At 42.0% G+C, this 12,730-nt stretch overlaps 1 protein-coding gene across 2 annotated transcripts in view; it reads right to left on the bottom strand.

Annotated features, from left to right (window-relative positions):
- The window catches only part of SERAC1 (serine active site containing 1), an 85,574-nt gene that overhangs the window by 33,942 nt on the left and 38,902 nt on the right, over positions 1–12,730 (bottom strand). For both annotated transcript variants that reach the window (XR_002099412.1, XM_019527182.1), the window contains exons 9-13: positions 11,486–11,614; positions 9,429–9,542; positions 7,598–7,760; positions 4,300–4,450; positions 2,097–2,238 (exon numbers count right to left, since the gene is read on the bottom strand). Coding sequence is in view for 1 of the 2 variants with exons in the window: in XM_019527182.1 (XP_019382727.1) it covers positions 2,097–2,238; positions 4,300–4,450; positions 7,598–7,760; positions 9,429–9,542; positions 11,486–11,614 (699 nt within the window). In the remaining variant the exon portion in view is untranslated. The remainder of the gene's footprint in view (positions 1–2,096; positions 2,239–4,299; positions 4,451–7,597; positions 7,761–9,428; positions 9,543–11,485; positions 11,615–12,730) is intronic.

Here is a 12,730-nt window from a genome sequence, read left to right as displayed (position 1 = left end):
CCCGTACCGCGCGCGAAGGGCGGGGGCCCCCCCCCCCCCCCCCCGCACCCTCCGGACAAACTGCCCATGGGTCTGTCTTGTGCTCCACCCTGGCTGGGCAGCACCAGCCCTTGCCCCTGCCCCAGCCCCATTCCTTCCCTCACCGTGCAGGCCTCAATCTGTCCCTCCAGGTCTTACTGGCTGGATGCTGCTCTCCACGCTACCAGGCTGCATTCCTAGCCACATGCATACTGTGCCTGTGCACATGTACATGGCATTTATCAGTGACATTATCAGCTAGACTGACCAAAAAAAGCCGATTGCTGATAATGTTAATTTTCCTTTTATTGGTGCTGATCCGATATGGACCGATATATCAGTGCAACTCTAGAGAGAATGTTAGATGGGTATCTGCCAAGTGACCAAAACCTAGCTCATCCATGAAGAGAGAGAGGGGGAAGAGAGACTGACCTTTTGACTCTTTAAAACCTTTATTTTAAAAATATTAAAAACAAAAAGTCAAAGCGCAAGTATGTGACAGTCCCAGGAACATGAAATACTTGTCATTAACAAAAAGCACTCAGATAACCAGAGACTGAAATCCTCTTTCCCTAGCATCCTTCATGTGATAAACCAGGGGTGCACAAATGTTTGAGCCCAGAGAGTCACATAGGGAGTTTTCATGAGATACTGTGGGCCACATTAGCACACCTACCCCCTGCAACAACTCACCAAATCTCCCTATGTAGTATGGGGCTCCAGGCAGGCAGGGAGCAGTGTTTGAGGCAACGGACACTAGTTCTACAGGCAGGGGCGTGCCAGGAGTGGATCTCAGCTCTACCCTGGGCCCTGGCCCAGTGCTGTCACCACTCCAAGATCCCAGCCCGGGGGGCAGCTCCTTACCCAGCCACATGTCTCCCAGCCGGTTTCCATTTACAGCCCAGGATCGCAGGGAAGAAACAGCATGGGGCCCTGTGGGGTGGGGAGTATGGGGGGGACAGGAACTGGCCCAAACAGTGCAGTCCATGGCACTCCACATGGGGTTGAGCTTCAACTGCTCCTGCCTAAGACACCCGGTTCTGTGCTCCTGCTCACACCTGCCAGCTTGGCCCCAGCCAGAGTGCACAGCCTACCAGCAGGGTTGCTCCCTGTGCAGCTGCAGCCACTTGGGTGCTGCTCAGCTCCCCTTGCCTCCAGCAGTAGCTCCTCCTCCTTCCCCTGCCCCTGCTGCACCGCTCTGGGTGGGGAGGAAGCTTCAACCAGGTGGCTCCTGCCCCAGTGTGTGGGGCTCTGGCTTCAGCTCCTGACTGCCTTCTACCCTTTGACTGGCTGCAAGAGGAGGAGCTGCCACTGGAGACAAGGGAGCTGAGTAGCACCAGGGCAACTGCAACCACATCGGGAGCAGCCCATCCAGAAGCTGTGCATGGCTGGGACCTGGGCCAGCTGGCACAGGCTGCCCCAGGTGGGACTCAGCACCATATGGAATGCCATGGAAGCAACATGGACTAGATCCAATCAACTGACCCATTCTCCCCCATGGGCCAGATCTAATCAGCTGGCAAACCGAATTGAGCCCATAGGCCATATTTTGCCCACCCCAGGGTTACACATTTAGGATTAGCTATCTTCTTCTTCATGGAGCAAACCCTCAATGGCTCAGTGCTACACAAACTGGTCTAACATTTGGTTGTAAAGTGAAGTGTCCTAACTCAAATAAGACATTTTGCCCACCCCAAGAAATAGAAGAGCATTATCGGAGCTGGCCCCTGCAAGCTGATTTCTGTGGCTTTTCAAGGTCATCATTTTGACCTAGCTCAGCAGGAAATTGGCAAGAGAGAGGGAAAGGGGTGTAGAGGATATTTCTTCCCCTTTAACTGCAGATAACAATGATAACAGAGGTCTAAAATTAGCAGATATTCCATTTTAAGAACAATTTGTTCAAAAATTCATCTGACAAATAAGAAAGAGCCACTTATGAATTCTGATTAGAAGTAACTTAGATTCAAGACAGGCAATTGCCAAGCAGTGACTCAAGGCTGTCTCTTTCATTTTCCTCTCCACCTGACTCACTGAAGAACAAACAGTAATCTGTTAGGAATTAGTTATAGTCTCCCTACCTTTGGCCAGCATTCACTATAATCCTCTTCCCCTTCAGAAGCCTTTTCATCCAAAGATGGGTCTATGTCTTGCTGTCTCCAGGTTTTAAATGCTGCTCCCATAAGACCATGAACAAAAAGTATGTCTGCTTTAATGGGCTGGCTGATATTAAGGAAAAAAATAAAAAGTAGGATACATATTATTTTAATAAATTACAACACATTTGCACAAAAACTTGTACCCTAAAGGATCCCAAAGTGCTGTTTTTAATTGTGTATAATATCTTGTATGTTACAGAGAACACACTTCACAAAGGGTACACAGAACAAGATCTAAACTGATGAACTGCACAGAACACATCAGGCTAGGGAAAGAGGAGGACATGAAAAAGATCCAGTACAGATGACATTAAACTCATCCCAGCTTTCTGCAGTCAGCTTGCTACAATTGGAGATATGCAAAACAGGGAAGAGGCTGGTGAGTCACTGTGAGCCCAAACAGATACATTTTCAACTCATAAAATGCCTGGAAAATTGAACCAATACCTCCCACAGCTCCAAAAGAAAATTGTAATTCTTATGGGACATTAGCCATACCAGGCCACTGAGTAAACTGATGATGTGATTTAAGGGACAGAGTGAAAGAAGGGGACACCCCACAATCTCTTGGCAGTATCATTTAGCCTACATTAAGGAGTACTAACAAACTTAGGCAGATCCAGGATTTTAAAAAGAGGGGGTGTGGGAGCAGTGACTGGTGTTGCAAGTATGGCTGCACTCCCCTGCTCTTAGCATTTCTTCCCTCCCTCGCCCTCTCTACTTAGGCTTCTGAATGCAAGAAGGGGAGATCTGTCCACTGCCACACTGGCCCAACTGCTCCTGCCTCATTCCAGCCAGGCCTATAGGGAGGTTGCATGGGGAGCTGGGCTCATCTGGGGACAGTGGAGGTAACAGGCAGGTGCTCCCTGCTAGTGCCTGCTCCCAGTTTGGTGGGAAACACCTGTGCAGACTGGGCAGGGAGAAGGAACTCACGTGCTGCTGCCACAGCCCCCAGCCAAGCCCAGTTCCCCATGCCACCCAGGTGGGGTGGGACAGAGGTGGCTTTGCAGCTCTCCCCACCCTCAGGCTGGTTGGGGGGCAATGGCAGAGGCAGGTAGGGGGAAAGAGGAATGGGAGGGGAGAGGTGCTGCTGAACATGGAGAAGAAGGGATGGGATTCTGAAGGGGTGGGGAATTGTTACCTGCTTCGGGACTCAAAAGTTCCTGGCTGCTGCTTCTGCAGCATGGTCCAAAAAGGGGGGTGAGATCATACCACTGCACCCCTTCTAGATTCACCTGTGCTAACTTGCAGCCTGTACCCTGTGTCCCATTTTGAATCTTTCTACTGAGAGATAATTTCTTTTCCCTCTCTGCATTTAATACCCAGGCAAATTTGCATCAAATCTGGGGAGAAATGTGTCCCTGATACTACACCAAGAGTTCTTGCCACTATTAATGTGACAAAGGAAATGCCTCACCTCCAGATACCCTGAAAAAGTTGCTCATTTAATGGACAGAAGAATATATTACTAGTGTACAGGAGAAACAATGGAAAGAAAGTTGGGGGGTGGAGGGGGCATGTGCCAATAAACCAGGTATGCCAGACAGCAAGTCCCTTAAGATTTTGCAAGAGCAGCAGAAAACAGGAACTGCACAGTGCAAGTGCTACTTGCACACAGCACAAATGCAAGTTTGTCCCTGCAGGGATGGCAACAGGAAATGGGAACACCACTGTACAGAATCCTGCTTACTAATACATGCAGTCCTCTCTGTCCACTACAATAGTACTGAGGACTTCCATTAATAAATGTCAATAGGACCTTCAAATATGACAATTAGTTTCCTACAGTGGAGGCAAATATTCCTTGGTTCCAAAAGACTGGTTACAAGAAGGTGCTGCCACTGCAGAAGGGCAGAGTCAAAGTTGCATTACTGCACTGAGAGTCAAGAAATTCTTTAACTGTACATTTCCTGAGTTTTCTTGCTGTAACAACACTTATTTATGGGCATGAAAGAGGCTTCTCTCAGAATTTCCTAGTTTTAATTTTGAGGTACTGAAGTTCCCCACTCCGGAATGACAGGAAAAAAGAGATGTTACTGTTGTGCAGCAACAACCCTATCTCCAGCATTATGAAGTACTTTATAAGAGAAATATTATGTGATAGATCATAGCCCTTTCTTTTTACCTGCTACGATACTGTGGATGTAAAACATATACTCCATCTGAATACTTTTCTTGCACTGTATCCCTGTCCAGATTAGCCAGAGCTCTGGCTGCATGTGAAAACTGAATGACATGAGGTGACTTCATTACTTCAGCGAGTACAGAAACCCAACCTAGTTTAAAACACACAGACATCTAACATTAGTTGTAAATTACTAAAACCTCTCATTTGGAAGAAAGATAGTAGAAATGTCATTGGTTTATCTCCTATTTGAAAAAAGGAAGTTTTCCAAAATAAACGTAAGAGCATAAGGACTGTAATACCAGGGGGAAAAAACCCACAATCAATTTCAATCTAGCTTTCCGGTCTCTGACAGGAGCCAGTGCTGCACAGTAAAATATCTCTAATACGTGGAATTGTATAAAAAATATCCCACAATGATGTGGTAGACAATTACTTTCCAACTCCAACTGGTAATTTATAATCTGAAACTAGAGCCTTCTTTCTCCTGGGGAGGAGATAATGCATCCTTCAGTTCTTCCCAGCACCTGCAAAAAAGAGGGAGGAAGGAAGGGTACAAAGATCCCAGGTCTCCACAAATAATGAAACCACAAGGAAAAGTAGGGCAAAGAAAACTTTCCCTCCTACATTTAGAAGGAAGAGAGGAGAAGACAGACAGAGAGAGACTGGGCACATCTACAAGTGACACTACATCACCATAGCAATGCACTATGGCAATGTAGTGTCTGCACTGGCAAAAACCATGATGCTGCTACTACATCACCATAGCAACGTACTCCCTCAGTATAGTGCATTGCTATGGCGACATAGGAACTAAAAATAATTGTGCGCTGCTGGCATGTCACAGTACAGGCTGTTACCACGCCATCATTTATTACTCCCAAAAGGAAGTGCTAAATGACAGCACAGTAACAACAGCGCCATAGACGTGTAGATGCGCCCACAGAAACTTTCTTCCAGAAGCCATTCAGGAAGAAGAGGGTCTGTCATGTTGGGACTGGGTAGAAGGAGAAAGCTGCCTCTGCTTGCCAGTCAGGAATGACACAATGGGAAAGAAAACCAATGCTTGTTAAGGGACTACAACCATTTCTGACTTTAAAACCCATGGGTGTAAGAAGTATACATTAAGAACATTTTCAATCTTTATGATCCCAAGCATAACCATGCTACTTACACATTGCTTGTACCAAAACAACTGCATGCATAATGCAAAATGTTGTACAACACCCTAACACAGTCTCAACTGCCCGCCCCACCCCCAAGGCAGAAACTTCATAAAATCTCATTGTTCACTGCTGTTTACAATATAACTCACATTCATATCTAATATAGTGGTTCTCAAGCTACCCCACAGAAAATGGCAAGTCTTACTTTTCATCCTATTTATTACAGAAAAATAATAGAACATTTTCTCTGTTGCAAAAAAGCTCAGAAAGACCACAACAGGTCAAAATATTTTCAACACCATGGATAATTATTTGAAATCTCTGGGTTTATCTTGTGACTCATCTTTACACACCTAAAAGTACTAATATTGTATAGCATTCCATAGGTCCCTTAAAAGGACCGTAAAGCATGCTGATCGAGAATCACTGGTATAATAGTTATCAATCAGTTTGGACTATTAAGAATGAATGGCAAGGGAAAGGTTTATGAATATTAAAGCCTCAAAATAAAAATATGAATCCCACCTTTGTCACAAGAAAAAAAAAAAAAAGGGACTGAAGGCTTAAAAAAGAAAAAAAAAGAGGCTGAGATTAAACCCAGAACTGAGCCCATTACAGGCAAACACTTTGGAAACAAGACATTCAGAACAAACACTGTAATCAAGCAACCAAAGAAGAAATTTCTCCAATACAGTTTTGCACTTAAAAGATTAATTTTTAAAGCAATTTTTCTCCTTTAACAATTGTCCACTTTTTGCAGATAGATCACTGAATTTCACAAAAAATGCTTGCATCAATGGACTCACTGATTTCTCAGATCTTTGAAGCCAAGGAAAAAATAATTTCAGTGGAAGAGGAAGATAAACAAAGAACAAGGAAATGTGGAAGCAGTCAAATCAGGAGGCCATAACTGTGTTGGTTAAATCATAGCTTGTAAGACCCTGGTTGATGTTAGCTAAAGGATTTTTTTTTATCCCAACTATTTTAAGCTAATTTTGCAAAGAAAATCTGAAAACACTTTGAAGAGAGATAGTCAAGTGGGGACCCCACTTGAAAAGGAGATCAAATTGCAATTTACTTGGCCATCATCATTCTAATTGCCACTCAGGTACAGCTACTGGAATCTGAATAAGAGCTTTTATCTGTCGGAACCAGCTTCTCCCTTCTGCTGGATTCTGCAATGAAGTCATCATCCCGGAGACCGTGATTTCACTGAGGGCTGGAGCCTCACAGATTCTGGATTACTAAAGCATTGTAAAATTGAAGGAGAGAAAGAAAGGCTGCAAGGATGACATTTGTTTGAAAACAACTCTGAAAACAAGCAAAAATTACATGTCATAAGACATATGGAAACATAAGTTAATTTTTAAAGTCAGACACATTTCAAAGGGGTGTGAAATGTGAAAATCCTTCTTAAAGAGAACTGAAGTCATATATTATTTGATGATCTTTTTAACTCAACAGTGAAAATAACCAAAATAGTTGGATTACAACAGGAAGAACCTCCAAGCTTCTGTATATCCCTTGAACTCAAACATTTAGAGAGTCAGAAACAATCAGTCAGTTAAGAATGCCTGCTGTCTCTCAGAGATCATAGCATGGATACATTTTCTACCATTTCCTCCCCATTTTTTCTTGTACTGGCAGCCCTTACAACAGAAGAAAGGTACGGAGGGCTCACCGGCTCTTTCTACTCTGATCAGCATCTTACCAGGACAAGTAGGTAATCTGTTCTCCAGTTCTAGATGAACAGAACCCAGCAGCTCTTCTATGGAGCATCGGTGTACTGTCTCTAAAATTAGTAAAATATTCTGACAGATACTGCTTCAGTATAATTGCAGGACTGGACATAAATTCTAGAGGGTGCTTTTTTAAAGGGAGTGGGAGGAAAGCAGAAAGAGCCAACAGAAGTCATTAGGTCTGCTCCAAAATGAAGGAAGAGATGTACTTGTCAGTTCACTCCCAATGGTAGAAGAACAGATCTACTTGGCATACTTACAAGAGAACACAACAAATAAGGAAAGATGCAACTTATTGGCTTGTACTGAACATTTTACAGAAGCACCAAATTCATTAAAAAATTCAAAACAAAAGCAAGGTATCCAGTCTGCTTCCATTTGCTTTCCTTTTACCTGCACGCACTATGGATGAATGAAGACGTTCATCCAAAGCCATATTTCCAATTATGCGAATTATGTTCCTTTGTATTTTTGCAGAATCTTTACGGAGCTGGTATATCCTCTGGAGTAGCTGCAGGCCTCCTTTTGCTTCAATTTTATCACAGTGAGTAGAAACCTAGCATTATATAGTAAATACAGCAACCGTAAGTGGAAGCTGTGCAAGCACCCAACTCTGCAAAAGTTCCCTGAGATGCTGTCAATACACAGAAGGCAGAGCAGAAACAATGCATTACATATATACCTTACACAGAAATTCTGCCTTCACTTAAGATTAGGGCTTATGTTTTGTGCAAGTCTTCCAGTTTAACAATTTATGACAAACATATCTTCCATAATTTTTATCATTTCAGTTTTTGAATGTCACAAACTTGGAAAAGACGCAAATGTTTTAATACATAAACTATACAATCATTACATTTGGACAGCTTGATATTGTGAAAGTGCTCAATGCCTTAACTGCCTACTGCATTTAATAGAAAGCAAGAACGCTCACTGCCCTTCACAAACAAGCATTAGGCTATTATTCTCCACAGCCCAGGTCATTCTTACTAAAGCAATATGTCACTGGGGTTGCTTACTCTGCTCTCCATACACTACCCCTTTTCATTCAGTGAGATGACATTATTTCTAATATGCTTCTGTCATCATTGATTTTCATGGCAGCAAAGAAGCCAATGTAAGCAGATGACCTCACATTTATCACCTCTACTGTAGACAACTGCTGCTGTGCAGGCACCAGCAATATTAAACTTTTTATGATAGTGCTGAGCACTGGGGCTATAGCTGTGGTAGAAGCACTGGCAAGTTGCATTTGGCTAATTCCTAAAATAGATTCTAGTTCAGTAGATACTGCTCAGTATATATTCACTCAGCTTCAGATTTACACACCTCTGAGCTCTGCTGCGCTCTTCTTCTATAACTCATATTATTAGGGCAGGCATTGCAGGGCACTACTGTCACACACCATTCCACATTTGTTTTTCTTATATAGGCAAACATTCATTTTTGGGAGGCATGTTATAAAGACATTAGTTTTTGATTGCAAGGTTCTTTGTAGAGGTAGAAATTCTTGGAGAGGGAGTCATGTGATTAGCCAGAGTTTGCTCCCCACCTTAATCTTAAATTAAAGCCACTTAATAAGACAGAGTTGTCCTCCAGAAAGGAGGCTTTAGTGTAAGACAGACTCCTGAAAGAAGGAACTGCCTGCTTGCTGCCTCACCATCCTAGTTTTAGGACTGATATGTGCTTATACACAGGACAATTTAAACTTTTAACCAGACTCACATCACCAACTATCTCCTTTGCAGAGCAGCTGTCTTACAAAACCTTGGACACCTGCTACCACTCAGCAAAACAGGGACACTGATCTAAGTGACAGTGATGTAAGGCTAACTGTAGCAAGATTATCTCCATCAGAACTTGAGGGTTGAAGCTCTGGAAGAGACATACTGCACAAGGATCTCCTCAGGAAGCCTGCCCCCGATTGTCTTATAGTTTTATTGGGTAACTGCCTCACACTGGAACAACCTCTTAGAGCCTGTCACAAACCTGAAAGATCCATGCTGATGCCAAGCACATGCCCCAGTTCTTCCTGGCCATGGGTGCCATGGAGAAAGTCTTAAAAGAGGCTCCACAATTTAAATACCAGGGAATTTTTATGGAGCTTCTTGGGAGGAAATATCATCCAATGGGAAATGTCCATAAAATCGTACAAGTTTCCCACTTCGGCCCCACTAAAGCATGCATCCCACTCTGTTAACATAAAACTTTATCCATGTATTACCTTTGAATGTTGAACTAATGCTTGTAAACAGAAGAGTTCAACAGTCTCTGAAGGGATTTTACTCAGAGTCTCGCAGTAAGGAAGTCCATTTCCTCCAAAACACCACAACCCCCCCTGAAATAAGAATCAATAAGCATTACATCAATCTCAAATGGTTAAATAAGAAGTTCTTTTCATTTGCTTTTTCATAGACTTCATAGACATTAGGGCTGAAAGGGACCTCGGAAGATCATCGAGTCCAGCCCCCTGCCTCAGGGGCAGGAAGTCAGCAGGGGTCATAGGATCTTTTTGAAAATGTTCAAGTGTGCATTGACCTCTAAAACTGGTATAGCAGTTACTGGTGTGTATGCATCATGTTAAAAAACAACAACCCATACATACTGAAAAAATGGACTGTCTAGGAAAAAAAAAAGACATCCTGTTAGATTAGCAATTTATATCCTAATAACCACAAAACAGAATAAAAGAACAAGCAGGATTTCCGTTTGTATGATTATAATGATTCCTTTTCACAATGCTGACCTGTTGTGGTCTGAGTTTTTCTGCAATACAAATTGCTCTATTATTTTTCCATAGTCAAAAAAATGAGTGAAAACTAAGATCTGGCATCTTCCTGAGAGCTACTTTGAATCTGAGAAAGGTTGAGAACAACTGATTGAGACTAATGGCCACTGACTGAGAGAGACTTGAGGAGATAAACATGTGCGCTCCCTCACTTATCCATAATCTATAAAAGGCTGTCACTCCTAGGGTGGTAGGATCAGCCTGGTGTGAGGACAGGGAGAGCTTCATCCTTTCAAACTGTCCATAACAAAACATTCCTACTGGTGAAAATGCAGCATACAACTGTAAGGAGAAATAAAGCTTCTGCTTTTTTAAATCTATGGAAGAAAGATGTCCCATAAAAGGTAAACATTGTTATTAAAAAGAAGACTTTGATCATTCTGTTACACTTCAATATAACAATCACTGTTTACAGCCCATAAGGACAGAGTAGGTAAAATATTCTGCGGTTGCACTTTATGTTAAAGACACCATTATCCAAGACAGTATGATCCTGTTTTATAGATAAGAATGAATAGTAAAAATGCATGTTAATGTGTGGTTCTCATTCTGAAAACTCTCTCTGAAAAATGGCCTTGACGGGCTGAATGTTATTCTCTTGCTCTAATTTATTCCACATTAAGCATGTTCATCTTACAAGTGTTTATTTCCTCTTCCACCTCCTGCCAATACCAATCCTGAAAATAAAGCTAGGGAAGCAGGAGCCAGGTCAGATCCCTTCTGGATTGTACAACTTTAACAATGAAAATTCCTCAACTGTAGCATTTCTACTGCTATCAAGCAAGCCAGGAAAGAATCTAGTTTGCTCTACTTCAGTGACTTTAATTCTGTAGTGCTAACAGAAATAACAAACAGTAAACTTCTTTTCTTGTTAAAGTCAGGGAGATATGAGTCACATACACATAGACAAGTGTCTTGACAAGCAACCTACCATTTTTAGTCACTAGCAATAATTGCTTTAAGTGACCTCTCTAAGCCCAACTAGTAAATTAGTGGATTGAGATTCAAAGCATTCCTAGCTTCCAGGTCCAGGCTCAGATCTCTGAAGCATCTTGACTCCTATCACCTGGACACTTCCATATGGATGGTCAGTTCCAGATGATAGTTACGTAAAATTTACAACCTTAGAAGTATCTCCAGGCTGTTCTCTCACTTGATTAATAAGGGTTAACAATCTCAGCAATAAACACCACTAAAATAAACAACAATAAAATAAAATGGAATAGAAATAATTTTAAGAGCACTACACAGGGAAGTAAGGCTTCTATGTAAACTGTTAAACTATTTACTTAGAAGAGGTTTAACTTCACCCATCCTCCAAGAGTAATACTACAAAGATTCTTCATATTTCTCTTAACTAAAAAGCTCAGATGTGTGAAATATGTTCCCATTGCCCTTGAACTTTCCAGACACTACTTGCTTTTTTTCAAATATTGATAAACCATATTAAAGAACAGAACCTATGTCATGCAATTCTGCATTTGAAAGCTCACCCTTTGGGCAGCAAGAGTCTGACTGCTTTCTCGTAAAGCCAGAGATGTGAAGTACTGGACACACTGGTCAAGATCAGTCTGAGGTAAAGATACCAGCAACAATCGGAGCTCATCTTCTATAGCATAATCCTATGATAACACACACCAATAATTGTCAACATACTCTCCATATGCAGCAGGACATTATGTGAAAAAAAATAAGAATCTGGAGCAATGGAAGTTGTTACATTAAGCAATGACATAAAATAAAAGGCCTGGTTCATGTGCTCTGTAACCTAGAATTATTAGTTAATGTTTGCAAAGCACTTTGGGGGTGAAGAGTGCTACAAAGAGCCAATTTATTATTATTGGTGGAAAAGTCAGTCAATGAAAGTCAGGTTTAAATTTCTAGATTTAGGCCTTATTCTATTCCAAGAGAAAAAAAAACAAAGGAGCAGTTCTTATTGACCCATGTTACAGAAACTGGATAAATTAAGCTTGGTACAGCCTGAAATTTAACATGGTAATCCCCATGTAACTAATGCCGCAGATTAAGGAAGTACAATTGTATTAACCAAAGTATTCGTGCAAATATTAACTTTAAAAAAATCTACGTAACACCCTGGCCATGGATGGGAAAACACAGTTACAGTGAAGAGAAGTTACCTGGCCAGGAACTCACAGCAAGGATTAGAACAAATGCAAGCTAAGGGGCAAGGCGCAAGATTTAGAGTTTATGACTAGTGAGTTCCAAGCCTATACCTGATATTGCTTCCATGCGTATCTGGCTCATTGTATTTACTTATGAAGTACTGTGAAGAAGAAAAATCCTTATCTATAATCTAGCATATCAGAAGATGTAACGTGTCCTGATTAATCTAGGTCCTATACTTCAAGAGTAAGACATGTGGGTACTGGTAGACCCATATAATAGCTCCGGGGCATGCAATTATTTTGGGCAGATGGCTGCTTACTGAGTTTTGGCAAGGTGTTGAGGGCCGCATAGGTAGCCCCACCCCTTGACAGGTGCCCCACCCCCTGACTGCCATTTTGTGAATAGAAGTCCCGCCCTCTAACCGCTGACCTTTGCCACTAAAACCCTCCCCATGCCCCTGGAAGTACTCCTTTCAGCAAGGTGTTTTACCATCTTGGAACCAGAAAAATACCAAATTATATTCTAAAAATCTAACATCTACAACATGTATTAATTTGATTTCAAAAACATTTTTGTCCTGATTTACGTACGTTTGTGTAGTGTACACAGAG

Source organism: Gavialis gangeticus, unplaced genomic scaffold (assembly GCF_001723915.1).
Source record: "Gavialis gangeticus isolate Ggan-Ray unplaced genomic scaffold, GavGan_comp1, whole genome shotgun sequence".
NCBI lineage: Eukaryota > Metazoa > Chordata > Crocodylia > Gavialidae > Gavialis > Gavialis gangeticus.
This window is presented reverse-complemented; position numbering and strand designations above follow the sequence as displayed.